Source organism: Jaculus jaculus, chromosome 12 (assembly GCF_020740685.1).
Source record: "Jaculus jaculus isolate mJacJac1 chromosome 12, mJacJac1.mat.Y.cur, whole genome shotgun sequence".
In the NCBI taxonomy this organism is placed as follows: Eukaryota; Metazoa; Chordata; class Mammalia; order Rodentia; family Dipodidae; genus Jaculus; species Jaculus jaculus.
Genome location: NC_059113.1, coordinates 5,242,035 through 5,258,333, shown reverse-complemented (window position 1 = coordinate 5,258,333; position 16,299 = coordinate 5,242,035). Strand labels below are relative to the sequence as shown.

General features: G+C 54.0%; 1 protein-coding gene and 1 pseudogene across 1 annotated transcript; one reads left to right on the top strand and one right to left on the bottom strand.

Moving 5' to 3' along the window:
• The window catches only part of LOC123453675, a 21,613-nt pseudogene extending 20,215 nt beyond the window's left edge, over positions 1–1,398 (bottom strand).
• Gucy2d (guanylate cyclase 2D, retinal) lies at positions 1,397–16,299 on the top strand. Its single transcript, XM_045131285.1, has 19 exons — positions 1,397–1,421; positions 1,863–2,747; positions 2,837–3,141; positions 4,628–4,979; positions 5,311–5,395; positions 5,916–6,018; positions 6,349–6,450; positions 8,207–8,287; positions 11,002–11,208; positions 11,336–11,492; positions 11,920–12,069; positions 12,723–12,871; positions 13,622–13,785; positions 13,884–14,076; positions 14,872–15,046; positions 15,486–15,584; positions 15,692–15,786; positions 15,934–16,019; positions 16,183–16,299. The coding sequence occupies exons 1-19, from the start codon at positions 1,397–1,399 to the stop codon at positions 16,274–16,276; spliced, it is 3,507 nt and encodes a 1,168-aa protein (XP_044987220.1). The 3' UTR covers positions 16,277–16,299.

The window sequence follows — 16,299 nt, the reverse complement described above, 5'->3', positions numbered from 1 at the left end:
TAAACAGTGAATTTCTGGCCATCTTGGGTTATATGAGATCCTGTCTCAAAACTTTGGTCAGAGACTACATAGTGAATTCTAGGTCAGTCTGGGCTACAGCAAGACCCTATCTTAAAAACAAACAAACAAACAAATACCAATATACAACAACTTCGATGTGCTCTCTCCCCTGGTTGGTTTTGATATCCTTCCTTCCCTCCCTCCCTCCTTCCTTTCTCTCTACTCCAGGGCACTCCAGGGTCTCAGCCACTGCAATCCAACCCCAGACGCTTGCGGCACCTAGTGGGCATGTGTGACCTTGTGCTTGCCTCACCTTCACGCATCTGGGATGCACGTGCGATCTGGAGAGTGGAACATGGGTCTTTAGGTTTCTCAGGCAAGCACCTTAACCGCTAAGCCATTTCTCCAGCCCCAGCTTCTCTTTCTTTCCTTCTTCTTTAAAAAATTTTTCTGTTCATTGTTATTTATTTGAGAGTGCTAAACAGAGAGAGAGAGAGAGAGAGAGAGAGAGAGAATGGGCATGCCAGGGCTTCCAGCCAATGCAAACGAACTCCAGATGCTGGCTAACGTGGGTCCTGGGGAATTGAGCCTTGAACCAGGTTCCTTAGGCTTCACAGGAAAGTGCTTAATCGCTAAGCCATCTCTGCAGCCTCTTTCTTTCTCTCCTTCCTTCCTTCCTCCCTCCCTCCCTTCTTTCCTCCTTCCTTCCTTCCTTCCTTCCTTCCTTCCTTCCTTCCTTCCTTTCTTTCTTTCTTTCTTTCTTTCTTTCTTTCTTTCTTTCTTTCTTTCTATGGCCTCAGTCTAACTCAGGCTGACCTTGAACTCACAGGGATCCTCCAACTTCAGTCCCCTGAGTGCTGAGATGAAAAGTGTAAACCAACCTTTCTGGCTCTTTATAGCATTTTTATAACGCTACAGATTTAAAGTTTTCCCCTACATACAAATTGTGTATGAGGAGAGGGAGGGAGAAGACAGAACAGAGATTATACAAAGGATTTCGAAATAGGACACTTTGGTTTAAATTAACCAATGAGCTGGGCATGGTGGCGCACGCCTTTAATCCCAGCACTCGGGAAGGAGGATCGCCAAGAGTTCGAGGCCGCCCTGAGACTACATAGTGAATTTCAGGTCAGCCTGAGCCAAAGTGAGACACTACCTCGAAAAAGAAAACAACAGCAAAAAAAATTAACCAGCGAGGGGGCAGATAGATGCCCTGCGCCTGCAGACTGGTTACCATGCACCAGAGGGGCAAAGGCGGGGTGGGGAGCGCCGGAGGCGGCGGCACTTACGCAACGGTGGCTGTCTTCCCATCTACCAGTTCTATGCGAGGAAACACATCCTGCCCCTTGTCAAAATTTCTTCCCACTTTAGCATCTTTTCTGACCCCACCTTTGCCATGACGGTTGAAAAAAAGATTCCGTGTAGGTCTGTGACCTGGAATTGAATCTGTGCGGGGGGGGGGGGGGCTCTAGGTGCGTTTTCCTTCCCGCGTTGCTGGTTAAGCAGCTCCTCCTGGGCGCAGCACCAGTCTCACCCAGAGAGGTGCTGAGGGGTTCCATCCTCCTAGCCCCCCCCCTTGCTTGATTAAGAGCCTAATCAGCTTGGGGCGATTAAGGGCTCTGGCCGGCTGTTCCCACACCCCCGCCCCGGCTGGGCTGGCTGGGGAGACCCAAAGGGGATCGACCCTGTGACCTTTTTATTGGGGCCCTGGGCCCCGAGCCCCGGACTTCCCGGTAAGTAGACTGGGGTCCTAACTGAGGGCGGGGGGTGCGTGCCCTCACCGGCCCCTAGGCCGCTGAGGACCAGAGAACAAACTTCCAAGCAGTGGCGGCCCTCAGGGCTGCGCCCTTGGCTCCCATCAGGTTGTCCCAGTCTGCGCAGGGGGCCGTGGAGGCGGACACGCTTCGGGAGTGGAGCTGGATTTGAGAAACGGGCTTGCGGAGAGGGCCTGAAGGAGAGCTCGGCGGGTCCCAGCCGCTGGCCCGGCAGGGGTCAGTGTCCGCAGAAGCCGGCGATGACCGCGCGCGCCCTCCTCCGAGCCGCCGGGTTTCCCGACGGCGCCGGGCTCTGCGTCGCGGGGCGCTGCGCTCGCTGCCCGCCGTGGGTGCAGCCGGGGCAGAGGCCTCGGCTGCTGGGACTCCTGCTCCTGCTGCTGCTCCTGTCGCCCGCGGCCCTCTCCGCCGTGTTCAAAGTGGGAGTCCTGGGTCCCTGGGCTTGCGACCCCATCTTCGCGCGGGCCCGCCCGGACCTGGCGGCGCTCCTGGCCACCGAGCGCCTGAACCGTGACCTTGCCCTGGAAGGCGGCCCGCGCTTCGAGGTGGCGCTGTTGCCCGAGCCCTGCCGGACGCCGGGCTCCCTGGGCGCCGTGTCTTCCGCGTTAACCCACGTCTCGGGCCTGGTGGGTCCCGTGAACCCCGCAGCCTGCCGGCCAGCCGAGCTCCTTGCCCAAGAGGCTGGGGTGGCGCTGGTGCCCTGGGGCTGCCCCGGGGCGCGGGCGGCCGGCACGACGGCCCCGGCCGTGACTCCCGCAGCGGAGGCTCTCTACGGCCTGCTTCGAGCCTTCCGCTGGGCGCGCGTGGCTGTGGTCACCGCACCCCAGGACCTGTGGGTGGAGGCCGGTCGCGCTCTGTCCACAGCGCTCAGAGCCCGGGGCCTGCCGGTCGCCCTGGTGACCTCCATGGAGCCCCCGGACCTGTCTGGCGCCCGGGAGGCCCTGGAAAGAGTCCGGCAGGGGCCCAGGGTCAGAGGTAGGCTCTCCTCCCGGGAGGTCAGCGGGGAGGGGCGTCTGCGGGCAGCCAGCCGGGCAGCGCAGCTAGCCAGCCTCCTGTGCCCGCAGCTGTCATCATGGTGATGCACTCGGTGCTGCTGGGAGGCGAGGAGCAACGCTACCTACTGGAGGCCGCAGAGGAGCTGGGCCTGGCCGATGGCTCTGTGGTCTTCCTGCCCTTCGACACGCTCCACTATGCCTTGGCCCCAGGCTCCGAGGCCTTGACGGCGCTCGCCAACAGCTCCCGGCTTCGCAGGGCGCACGATGCGGTGCTCACCCTCACGCGGCACTGCCCTCTGGGAGGCAGCGTGCGGGACAGCCTGCGCAGGGCCCAGGAGCACCGGGAGCTGCCCCCGGACCTCAACCTGCAGCAGGTAGATGCACCCAGGAGTGTGGAAGAAAGGGAACAGCGAGGAAAGAGCGGGGGATAGAGAACCCGAGGAGCAGTGCGAATGAGAAGTGGGGAGCCAATGGGCGAGGGGAAGGTGGGTGGAGCCAGGGGGAGGAAGAGGGTGGAGCCAGTGGGGAGGAAACCGCAGCTCTAGGGGTCTTGAGGGTCAGGTGACGAAGCTTGGGGCGTCTTAGCTATCGCTGCCTTTACTCCCAGAGCGTAGGCCATGGAAGCGTCGCTTCCGCAAGGCCACTTTTAGTCTGGTCAAAGCTGACCTGTTCCTAGCACCTCAAAACCCATACTCCACAAAGAACTGATGTTCTCCGGGGAACAGCAAAGAGTGGGACGCACCCCCAAACTTCACGCTTAGTTCAGAGCTTCCGGTCACCACTGTGGGCTTCACGTTGCCAGGTCCTTGACATACTGCTAGAGCAAAAAAGATCCCTAAGAGGATCCAACGGCTTCCAGAATCAGGTCCAAACATAATTTCCAGAATCTACTGATGCCTAGATTTCCCTGAATCTCCCGAACCCCAGTCGGACCATCTCACTTCATGCCACTGGCAAAGAGGAGAGGGAAATAGAAGGGAGATTAGAGGTCAGTAGGTTGGAAATTAATCATTCAAAAGGCTATACTTATGCCAGGCCTGGTCACACAGGCATGTAAACCTGGCTACTCAGGGGGCCAGGGCCGGAGGACTGCAAGTTCGAGGACTGCCTGAGCTACACAGTTCAGAAAAAGCCTGGTTAGTTTAGGGAAACACTGTCTCACAAAAAAAAAAAAAAACCACCAAAAACCATGCTCATATTCAGGGAATTACGCAAGAGAGGAATATGGTCAAGAGGTCATTAAACTACTCCTTTTTTAAAAAAACTTTCTTTTTATTAACAACTTCCATGATTATAAACAATATCCCATGGTAATGCCCCCCTCCCCCACTTTCCTCTTTGAAACGCCACTCTCCATCACATCCTCCTCTCAGTCTCTTTTATTTTGATGTCATGATCCCTTCCTCCTGTTATGAGGGTCTTGTGTAGGCAGTGTCGGGCACTGTGAGGTCGTGGATATGCAGGCCATTTTGTGTCTGGCACGTTGTAAGGAGCCCTGCCCTTCCTTTGACTCTTACCTTCATTCCGCCTCCTCCGCAATGGAACCCGAGCCTTGGGAGGTGTGATAGCAGTCTGCCTAGACTACAGAGTTCATAGTCAGACCCCAGAATTTAAGGAGACCCTGTCTCAAAAAAAAAAAAAAAAAAGTGCTGGGGTGCTGGTATAGCTCAGCGGTATTTGCCTAGTGCTTGCCATGTGCCAGACCTTGGGTTCAATCCTCAGCACCACCAAAAATAAATAGATAAAAATAAACAAAAGTAGACACCAACCAAAGGACGGGAAAGAAAGCTTTCAGGTCAACGCTAAGTAGGCGAGTCAGTCCATTTCCACCCGTTTGGGGGCTTTCTTTCCTCTCCCCAGGTCTCCCCGCTCTTTGGCACCATCTACGACGCCGTCTTCCTGCTGGCTGGCGGCGTGGCCGGCGCGCGAGCGGCCGCGGGCGGCGGCTGGGTGTCGGGAGCCGCGGTGGCTCGCCAGGTCCGGGGCGCCCACGTCCCCGGCTTCTGCGGAGCCCTGGGAAGAAGCGGGGAGCCCTCCTTTGTGCTGCTGGATACGGACGCGGCGGGCGACCGGCTCCTCGCCACGTACGTGCTGGATCCCCTCCAGGGCTCCCTGCGCTCCGCCGGGACCCCGGTGCACTTCCCCCGCGGCGGCCCGGCGCCCGGGCCGGATCCCGCGTGCTGGTTCGATCCAGATGTCATCTGCAACGGAGGTGAGGGCGAGCACCCCAGCTCCCACGGGGACAGTCAGCGCGAACATTCACTGTGCTTTTTGATTTGTTTTTTTACAGACCCTTCCTAGGCCCGGACTTGCTCAGGACCCCTCTTTTGCAGAGTCCCAAAGCCCGCTGAGACCTTTTATGACATGTTTCCAGATCCCCACTTTGAGGAATCTAGGATCTTTCCCCAGAGCGCCCCCGGCCCCCACTCCTACTTCTTGAAGCCGCTAGGCTCTGGCTTGACTGGCTGCCCACCTGCCCACCTCAAAGGGGGGGGGGGGGCGCCCCCTTGCCAAGGTCCCGAGTCTTCCTCTTGTCCCTTCAGGAGTGGAGCCAGGACTCGTCTTTGTCGGCTTCCTTCTGGTGGTGGCGATGGGGCTGACCGGAGCCTTCCTGGCCCATTATGTGAGGTGAGTAGGGGAGGGTGGTGGACAGGAAGTTTCTCTCCGCCTGCCACAAGTGGAATTGTTCTGCGACAGCAGCCGACCAACTTCACTGGAGAGAAGAGTAATAGGGGAGGGCCTTCTTTCCTTCCCTTCCCTTCCTTCCTCCCTTCCTTCCCTTCTTTCCCTTCCTTCCCTCCTCCCTTCCTTCCTTCCCTCTTTCTTCCTTCTTTTTTTCCTTCCTTCCCTCTCTCCCTCCTTTTTTTCTTTCTTTCTTTCTGAGGTAGGGTCTCACTCTAGTCCAGGCTGACCTGGAATTCACTATGTAGTCTCAGCGTGGCCTCGAGCTCTTGGTGAGGTTGAGGGTCTTTCTTGAAGAGGGCCATAAAGGTCCCTTAGGGCTGGCAGAGTCCGTGCCATGACCGACCTGGGTGATGGCTGCCTTTCAGTACACTTCCCGGGAGATAAGACCATCTCTCCACCCCACCCCTGCTGGCCTCTTCTCATGGGACCGCCGTTCACGGAGATGACCACTTTTCCCCACCAGGCACCGGCTCCTTCACATCCAAATGGTCTCGGGCCCTAACAAGATCATCCTGACTTTGGACGACATCACCTTCCTTCACCCGCAGGGGCCGAGTGCCCGAAAGGTAGGAAAGCAGGACGCCAGAGCCCTGTGTGTTTCATGCTCCTTTCCTAAACCAAGTATCAATTCCGTCCCCCACGTGGGAAGCCTGGCTTCTTTCCCAGCCATGTCTTGGGGGTCAGTGGCCTCATCTGGACAGTGATAGCGACAGCCCTGGCTACTTCCTTGGAGGCCTGTGAAGGTGGGGCCAGACAATGAGTGTTTGTTTTGTAAACTTTCACGCTGGGTGTCATTTTTCACCTGCCCTGGTTGAGATTCCTTACCATTTATTTCCCCCACAGAACTCTAACCCCAGAATATATTCTGACCTCTTGCATTGCCCTCTGTCTCCTAGGTGGTCCAGGGAAGCAGATCGAGTCTGGCTGCACGCAGCACGTCAGACATTCGCAGCGTCCCCAGTCAGCCTGCGGACAGCACCAACATCGGCATCTATGAGGTGAGCTGGCTTCCCATCCAGTTCAGACCAGACTTGGGAACAAAAGCCCTGCAGCAGATAAAGAACGTTAGGGAAGGGCATTAGGACACTAACTATGCCTAAGATGTGGCAGGGTCGGGGCTGCAGAGATGACTTAGTGGTTAAGGCGTTTGCCTGCGAAGCCAAAGGACTCAGGTTCAACTCCCCAGGACCCACGTAAAGCCAGATGCACAAGGTGATACTCTAGAGGTCCTGGCGTGCCCATTCTCTCTCTCTCTCAAAAAAAAAAAAAAAAAAAAGAATAAAAAAATTAGATGTAGCAGGGTGAATGAGAGTTAAGGAGAGGAACTTCAGAGAACTCAGCTAATCAAGAGAGGGGGTCTGAGGACTCCTAAAGCTCCAAGTCATGGAGCGAAAGCAGACATTCCCACCATCATCTGGAGACTGTTATGACCATTTCTCACAAGGGCACAACTGTTTTTTTTTTTTTTAAAAATATATTTTATTTTAGCCAGGTGGTGGTGCACACCTTTAATCCCAGCACTCAGGAGGCAGAGGTAGGAGGATCATCGTGAGTTTGAGGCCACCCTGAGAATACAGAGTGAATTCCAGGTCAGCCTGGACTAGAGTGACACCCTACTTCGAAAAAACAAAAACAAAAAAATTTTATTTATCTGAGAGATACAGAGTCAGATAGAGGGAGAGAGAAGGAGAGAGAGAAAGGGAGGGAGGGAGGAGAGAATGGGCGCACCAGGGCCTCCAGCCACTGCAAATGAACTCCAGAAGCATGTGCCATCTTGTGTTACTGGCTTACGTGGGTCCTGGGGAATCAAACCTAGGTCCTTTGGCTTTGTAGGCAAGTGTCTTAACCGTTAAACCATCTGTCCAGCCCCATGATTGTCTTTTTGAGCAGGCTGTTCTTCAATGCATGGGACCACCCTATGCCTTGAAGAATGACACATTTCTTCTCTTTGGCCCTGTGTACTAAACGTGACAATTAAAGATGGCCTCACATTTATTCCCCAATGCTTACTTGGGATTGGTGCCAAACCTTCATGACTCTGTTCTATTCTTTATTCTTGCGGGAGGCGGGGATTTGAGGTAGGGTGTCACTCTAGCTCTGGTTGGTGACCTGGAATTCACTATGTAGTCTCAGGGTGGCCTCAAACTCACAACAATCCCTCTACCTCTGCCTCCTGATTGCTGGGATTAAAGGTGTGCGCCACCTGTCCGGCTATGACTCTCATCTAGTTCACATCCCTTACCAACAGACGGGATCACTTATATTATTTGGCAAAGTCCAGGGCAAAATAATAATGAACGACCCCATACTCACTCAGATAACACCAGCCAGTGGGGCTGCACAGGTGACGTGCCTGCCAAGAGCTAAGGACAATAAATAAATAAATAGAGCCCAGAGGGGAGATGCCTATCTTTCACAGCTAGCTTTCGGTAAGGCTTGATGACTCCTGGCACAGTGCTCCGTCTTGGGGAAAGGTGGTGAGGACTGCATAGCAGGCCACTTCAGCAGCTGTGTGAGTGTCTAGGGTGGTGAGGAGCACTATGATAGCCTTCTGCATCTCCTCTCCTGGCCTCTGATCCAACTGCCTGTGGAACAGACACACAGACACACAGACAGACACTGACCCCCTTGCTGGTGATGCTCTGTCTGTTGGAAGATGTGTCCTGGGCCAGTGGAAATATGGGGATGCTAAAGCTCCTTGCCTCTTGGGACTTCATGGGATGGAACACCATGATCTCATCTTCTCTGCTACAGGGAGACTGGGTTTGGCTAAAGAAATTCCCAGGGGATCGACACGTAGCTATCCGCCCAGCAACAAAGACTGCCTTCTCCAAGGTAAGGGTCAGGCCATGATGGGTGTGGGGTGACCATTGCCTTTTTGGCTTCTCTTGACGGTGTGTGGCAGAGGTGGGTCTGTCTCCATTAGACGTCCCCCGCATGGCAGAGCAGCATCCCCGTCATTCTCATGGTGTTAGCTCTTTCCTTTGACGTTCTATAACAACCTATATGCTGTAAGTGCCATTACTTTATCCCGTACATTACACGCTTCCCTATGAACTGGCTTGTTTATCTGCTCCTCTCCCAGACTGAAAGCAGGGCTCCTCCCTGTGCCACTTGCAGCCCCTAGTACAAGGATTTCTGAGGAGTGAATGACAGAAATGGGAAAAGAGTTCTGGGCTGGGAAGGTGGCGTGGCGCTTAAAGGCACTTGCTTGCAAACGCTGATAGCCTTTGCTCCAATCCCTCTATTCACACAAAGCCAGATGCACAACGTGGCACGTGCATCTGGAGTTCATTTGCAGTGGCAAGTGGTCCTGCCATGCCCATTCTCTTTTTCTCTCCCCTGCTCTCAAAATACGATAAAATATTATAATAAAATAAAATAAGAATATAAAATCAGAGCTGGGCGTGGTGGTGCACACCTGTAATCCCAGCACTCGGGAGGCAGAGGTAGGAGGATCGCTGTCAGCTGAGACCACATAGTGAACTCCAGGTCAGCCTGAGCTACAGTAAAACCCTACCTAAAAAAAAAGAATATAAATTTAAAAATGAGTTTCCGCCGGGTGTGGTGGCGCATGCCTTTAATCCTAGCACTCGGGAGGCAGAGGTAGGAGGATCGCAGTGAGTTCAAGGCCACCCTGAGACTACAGAGTTAATTCCAGGTCAGTCTGGACTAGTGTGAGACCCTACCTCGAAAACCCAAAAATAAATAAATAAATAAATAAATAAATAAATAAATAAATAATGAGTTTCCACTTTTGCCAGGGCACTTGTGTAGAATGGCCCAGGTATGTTGACATATTGAACAAAGTAGAAGTTTACAAGGAGACAAGACTGGCTTATTCTGTTGTTGTTATTTTTTAAATTAAAAAAAATTTTTTTTTTCAACTTCAAAAGTCCCTCTTATCCCAACACCAAGTAGCTTTGGTCTGGTCTGTGTTCGAGAGACCACCACTGGGGTTTGTGGTCACAGCTGTGAGTGGCTTAAGTGGACTGCTTGTTTGGGTTTATAGACAAAAATCACCATTTGATACCAGGTGTTTAAAATGAAAAGAAACCCTTTCACTGGGCACTGGGCTCCTGGAAAAGCTAGAAAGGCATCTGTTAGCCATCATGTTTCCAGCGTTTGCTGTCCTGCTGAATGTGAGCTGCTTATGACCACAGCTTGACTCCTCAGTTCCTTCTTCCCTCACTTAGAGAAGGTGGGAGTCAGAGACACAAGGGTGCAGAGCCATGGCCAGTGCAGGCCTCCTTCTGGCCGCCCGCAGAGCCTGTGCTGGATGAAGGGCGGGGTCGGGTGGGGCTCCTCCTGCAAGTGCTCCGTTCCGTAAGACTCCACTTCCTGGTTAAGAAATCTCTTAGCTTTGTGGTCAACGGTCAATGAACTGGACCTTAGCTGGGTCCTGATCACTAGTGCACAGTTGTCTTTTTTTTTTTTTTTTTTTTTTTTTGAGGTAGGTTCTCACTCTAGCCCAGGCTAAAATCCACTCTGCAGTCCTAGGCTGACCTTGAGTTCACAGCTGTCCTCCTACCTCTGCCTCTGGAGTGCTGGGATTAAAGGCGTGCGTCACCATGCTCAGCTCACAGCTTCTGTTCATTCAGTATCTGAATAGTGCTCTTTGACCTTATTGTGCGGCCCAAAGACAGAAGGATTTGGAGAAGAAAGCCACACACCAAACTTTATAGAACATTTTATTCACTTTATTTAGTTTTAGTTTTTAAAACTTCTTTTATTGCTGGGCGTGGTGGGGAATAGCTTTAATCCCAGCACTTGGGAGGCAGAGGTAGGAGGATCACCGTGAGTTCGAGGCCACCCTGAGACTACATAGTGAAATCCAGGTCAGCCTTTACTAGAGTGAGACCTTACCTCAAAAAAAAAAAAAAAAAATCATTTATTTACAAGGAGAGAAAGACAGATAGAATTGGCATGCCAGAACCTCCTGCCTTTGCAAATGAACTCCAGGTGCATGCACCATCATGTGCATCTGGCCTACATAGATACTGGGGAATTGAACCTGGTTGTTTAGGCTTCATAGGCAACAGCCTTAACTGCCAAGCCATCTTTTCAGCCTGTAGTTTTTTTTAAATTATTATTGTTGTTGTTATTTGTTTTGATTTTTTTTAGGTAGGTTCTCCCTCTAGCCCTGGCTGACCTGAAATTCACCATGTAGTCTCAGGGTGGCCTTAAACTCACAGGGATCCTCCTACCTCTGCCTTCCAAGTGCTAGGATTAAGGGTATGTGCCACAACGCCTGGCTTGTTTTAGTTTTTTTTTTTTTTTTTAAATATTTATTTATTTGAGAGTGAGAGAATGGACATATCAGTGCCTCCTGCCACTGCAAACAAACTTCAGATGCATGTGCTATTTTGTGCACGTGGCTTTATGTGGGTACTGGGGATCAAGCCATTAGGCTTTGCAAGCAAGTGCCTTTAACCACTCCAGCTCCATCACTTTCTAGTCCACATTCCCAGTTTGAATACTCAGAACATAGCGTGTCTTCCTCACAATGCCCCGGGACAGAAAAGGCCTGACCATTTTCTCCCTCTCAGCTGCGGGAGCTCCGGCACGAGAATGTGGCCCTCTACCTGGGGCTGTTCCTGGCGGGTACAGCAGACAGCCCAGCTGCCCCTGGGGAGGGCACTTTGGCTGTCGTCTCAGAGCACTGTGCCAGGGGCTCCCTCCATGACCTCCTTGCCCAAAGAGACATAAAGCTGGACTGGATGTTCAAATCTTCCCTCCTGCTGGACCTCATCAAGGTAGGGGTGTGTGTGTGTGCGCGCACACACAGGGTTAGGGTGGGGGTGGGGTTGTCCTGGAGGCAGAGAGGAGGCCTCAGAGGAACCACCCAGAACTGAGGCTGTCTTTTCCCCACCCTCTTCCAAGGGAATGAGGTATCTGCACCATCGCGGAGTGGCTCACGGGAGGCTTAAGTCACGGAACTGTGTGGTGGATGGGAGGTTCGTGCTCAAGGTGACTGACCACGGTCATGGGCGACTTCTGGAAGCGCAGAGGGTGCTACCCGAGCTTCCCAATGCCGAGGGTAGGCACGAGAGCTTAACCCAGGAACTGCCTAGTTTCAAGGGTCTATCCCCCCCGCCCCCACTCTCCTCATTCCTTATCCATTGATGCAACTGCAGCTACTGAAGAAAAAGCACGCCTGGACTTGCTAAGGAATGGGATGTGTCTGAGCTCTGGCCAGAGCAGCCCAAGTCACAGGTCATGTGGAGCTTTGCCAGGGGGTAGAGCCTTCCCTGGCACCTCCTCTGAAGGACAAGTCTCAGGGCAGGCAGGGTTTTCTCTGAGACCTTTTTTTTTTTTTTTTTGGTGTGTGTGTGTGTGGGGTGGTTCCAGTAGTCTCTGTCAGAGATATTTGCAGGACTGTGGGGTTCGTGAATATCAAAGGTGTGAGCCTGGCTTTACTGGTGAATCGCAGCCATTTGTGTGCCCACACCCTCTTCTGTGTCCAGATCAGCTGTGGACAGCCCCGGAGCTGCTTAGGGACCCAGCCTTGGAGCGCAGGGGTACTTTGGCCGGAGATGTCTTCAGCCTGGGTATCATCATGCAGGAAGTTGTGTGCCGCAGCGCCCCCTATGCCATGCTGGAGCTAAGCCCTGAGGGTAAGGCCAGTTGTATGCCACAGTGCCCCTGTGCCATGTTGGAGCTAAGCCCTGAGGGTAAGGCCAGTTGTATGCCACAGTGCCCCCTATGCCATGCTGGAGCTAAGCCCTGAGGGTCAGGCCATTTGCGGTCAGAGAGGCATCCTGCAGTTAAAACAGGACTACACCAGACCTAGACTGTCTCATTGTGCAAAGCCCAGGACTCCTTAAAGCTGGGGTCTGAAACCAGGACAGTGGAAAGCTAAGCACGAGGGTGGCTGTTGTAAGGGGCAGACACCCTGATCCTCGACCCCTATCAGTCAGACTGGGCTCCTCTCTGGTTCTCAAAGGCTCCAGGAGGGTCACAAAGTGGGGATCAGAGGACAGTTCCGTTGTAGCCACTCATCATCTGTAGGACTCTGAGCTAAGGACTACTTGGTCACTCTAACCCTTCTTATGTGCAGCATGCATTAGTTTATATGCGTCACCTTCTTGCCACCCTCTGGTTCAGAGGTTCAGGACCCTCTGGTGACTCCTAGAAATTCCCTTCCACCCTGCACTACCCCACTCACTGAAGCACAAATTTAAAGGATCTTCTCTTAGCTTCCCATGTTAGGGTCAGAGGTAGCTTCTGTTTCGGGGTCCCACCTCTCACAGTCTCTTCCTGCCCCCAGAAGTGGTGCAGAGGGTGCAGAACCCCCCTCCACTGTGCCGGCCCGCCGTGTCCATGGACCAGGCGCCCATAGAGTGCATCCAGCTGATGACCCAGTGCTGGGCAGAGCAGCCGGAACTTCGGCCCTCCATGGACCGCACCTTTGACCTGGTATTGGGCAAGGGCTTAGTTGGCCTCCCTGGGGTCCCCGATTCTTATCAGCACCCTGTTCCCAGGGATTCAGGCTGTCAGGATCTTTGATCCTTAGGGTATCTCTAAGGAATAACCTAAGGACTGAGAATTTATTTTATAGGACAGAGTTAGAATGGGGATGAGTTAAAATGAGGGCTGTGGGGCTGGAGAGATGGCTTAGTGGTTAAGGCATTTGCCTGAGAAGACTAAGGACCCAGGTTCAACTCTCCAGATCCCATGATAGCCAGACCCACAAAGGTGAGGCAGGCACAAGGTCGTACAGGCCCACTAGGTGGCACAAGCTTCTGGAGTTCGATTTCAGCGGCTGAGGCCCTGGTGTGCCAATTCTCTCTCTCTCTCTCTCTAAAAAATTTTTTTTTAAATGAGGGCTGTGGAGGTCCAGAGTCTGGGATGCATTGCTATGTGAGGGAGAAATATTTAATTCAATTCAAATAGCATTGAATGAGAACCAGGTATGTGTTTTTTTTGTCACAGACATTTGGCCTGGGTCCCATGCCTTCACTTCCAGCTAACAAAAGCTACCTCTTGGGACCCTTCATTCCCAGATACCTCCTAATGATATCTGAAAACACAGTGGCCAGCACCCTGGGGTTACCTCATGAGCAGACGGTGGATGGAGGTGGCTCAGGAACGTAGCCCAGGACAGGGTACATGAGGAGGACATGGCAGCCAGGATCTCCAGCTACTTTACCGGTTTTCTCCTCCCAGTTCAAGAGCATCAACAAGGGCCGGAAGACGAACATCATCGACTCCATGCTGCGGATGCTGGAGCAGTACTCTAGTAACCTGGAGGATCTGATCCGGGAGCGCACGGAGGAGCTGGAGCTGGAGAAGCAGAAGACGGACCGGCTGCTCACGCAGATGCTGCCGCCGTGGGTGCCAGCGTCGACAGGAGTGTGGGGAGAGGGCAACGGGGGCTCAGCCAGACCCGGGCAGCCTCAGGTGACCCAACACTGCCTGTATCACCTAGATCCGTGGCTGAGGCGCTGAAGATGGGGACACCAGTGGAGCCCGAGTACTTTGAAGAAGTGACACTGTACTTCAGTGACATTGTGGGTTTCACCACCATCTCAGCCATGAGTGAGCCCATTGAAGTGGTAGACCTGCTCAATGACCTCTACACGCTCTTTGATGCCATTATTGGTGCCCACGATGTCTACAAGGTGGAGTGTCAGGGAACAGAACCTCCTCTTCTTCAGTTTGCTCTGTTTTCTTTTGGTCTTAAAAAATATATATTTTATTTTTCGGCTGGGCGTGGTGGCACACACCTTTAATCCCAGCACTTGGGAGGCAGAGGTAGGAGGGTTGCCATCAGTTTGAGGTCACCCTGAGACTTCATAGTGAAGTCCAGGTCAGCCTGAGCTAGAGTGAGGCCCTACCTCAAAAAAAAAAAAAAAATTCATTTTTTTGAGAGGGGGGATAGAGAAAAGAGGCAGAGAGAAGGAGGGAGAGAGAGAGAGAGAGAGAGAGAGAGAGAGAGAGAATGGGCACACCAGGGCATCCAGCCATTACAAAGTGCACCTGGTTTATGTGGGTCCGAGGGAATTGACCCTGGGTCCTTTGGCTTTGCCAAAGGCAAGTGCCCTAACCACTAGGTCATCTTTCCAGCCCTCTTTTTGCCTTTTTGAGACAGGATCTGGCTATGTATCCCTGGCTGGCTTGGAACTCAGTGTGTGGTAGGCCAGGCTGGCCTCAAACTCGAAAATCGCCCCACCTCTGCCAGTAGAATCCTGGGATTATTTCACAGGCGTATGCCGCCATTCTGGGCTCTGCCCTTCAGTTTAAATGCACGGGTCCCCAGCCCACCAACCCTCCTGCCCCCCAGTTCAACCCAAAACTTCCAGCGTGGCTTCCTAGCACGTTTGCCTTAATCCTAGTTTAGGCCTCCTCCCAGGGAGCGCTGGATTTGTGAGGGGAGGGAGGGGCGCTCCGCACTGAAGCAAAACCCGTTTCCGCAGGTGGAGACAATTGGGGATGCCTATATGGTGGCCTCGGGGCTGCCGCAGAGGAACGGGCAGCGGCATGCAGCAGAGATTGCCAACATGTCACTGGACATCCTCAGTGCAGTGGGCTCTTTCCGCATGCGCCACATGCCTGAGGTGCCCGTGCGCATCCGCATTGGTCTGCACTCAGGTAACCCTCCTGCCCGCTGGTTCCCTGGCATCAGCCTGCCTCACTCCTAGGGCCCATCTCCAGAGTCCCTGCACAGGGGGGAAGATTCGGGGGTGGAGGGGCTTGTCTTAAAAAAAGATAGATTTGGGGCTGGGCGTGGCGGCGCAGGCCTTTAATCCCAGCACTGGGGAGGCAGAGGTAGGAGGATCTCCGTGAGTTCGAGGCCACCCTGAAATTACATAGTGAATTTCAGGTCAGCCTGGACTAGAGTGAGACTCTAGGTCTGAAAAAAAAAAAACAAACGAACAACAACAAATATATATGTAGACTTGGAGTGTTTATTTGGGGAGCTACTGGAGAATCTGGGTGCCAGGGTTTCCCCTAGGTTTTGTGCAGCCTAGATGCTAGGCCGCGTTCACCCCAGGCCCCGCCTGTCTTCCAACGGGGCGCATGTCCGCAGGCCCGTGCGTGGCTGGCGTGGTGGGCCTTACCATGCCCAGGTACTGCCTGTTCGGGGACACAGTCAACACTGCCTCCCGCATGGAGTCCACCGGGCTGCGTGAGTGTGACGGCGGTGGGGCACCCGGTGGAGGCGGGGAGGTGCCCACAGGGAAATAGCCTGCGGGTGGGGGGGTCCTGAGCTCACGTGTCCCCCACCTGCCCCAGCTTACCGCATCCACGTGAACATGAGCACCGTGCGGATCCTCTGCGCGCTGGACCAGGGCTTCCAGGTGGAGCGGAGAGGTCGCACAGAGCTGAAGGTGAGGGGGGCACCCTGTCCCCTCCTGGGCCCCCCTGTCTCCTCCTGGGGGTGTCCTTCCCCAGCTGAGCTCTCCTGCTTCCACTTAGACCTGGAGATCTTCCGCCCCTCACCCCACCTCGCCTCACCCTCGCCTGTGTCTCTCCAGGGCAAGGGCGCTGAGGACACGTATTGGCTTGTGGGCAGACTGGGATTCAACAAGCCCATCCCCAAGCCGCCAGACCTGCAACCCGGGTGAGTGGCTGGCTGGAGTCCCTGAGGGGAAGGACGAATGACAGGCGCTGGTTAGGAGGCCCTTTCCCTTTTCTCTGCCTCCCCATGCTGAGTGTCACCCTCCCCTGGCCCCTGGCGCCTACCACCCTCATCCTCCTTTGGGGCTCCGTCTCCTTCCCTGCAGGGCCAGCAACCACGGCATCAGCCTGCAGGAGATCCCCCCAGAGCGACGCCTGAAGCTGGAGAAAGCCAGGCCTGGCCAGTTCTCGGGGAAGTGAATCCCGGCTGCTCAAGGGACAGG

What these genes read in the sequence shown, in the direction of transcription:
- Gucy2d (XM_045131285.1), top strand. Translation starts at nt 1,397, where the DNA reads ATGACGGTTGAAAAAAAGATTCCGT. An exon ending in GGTTGAAAAAAAGATTCCGT is followed by an intron (nt 1,422 to 1,862) that starts GTAGGTCTGTGA and finishes GGCTCCCATCAG; the next exon opens with GTTGTCCCAGTCTGCGCAGG. An exon ending in AGGGGCCGAGTGCCCGAAAG is followed by an intron (nt 6,019 to 6,348) that starts GTAGGAAAGCAG and finishes TCTGTCTCCTAG; the next exon opens with GTGGTCCAGGGAAGCAGATC.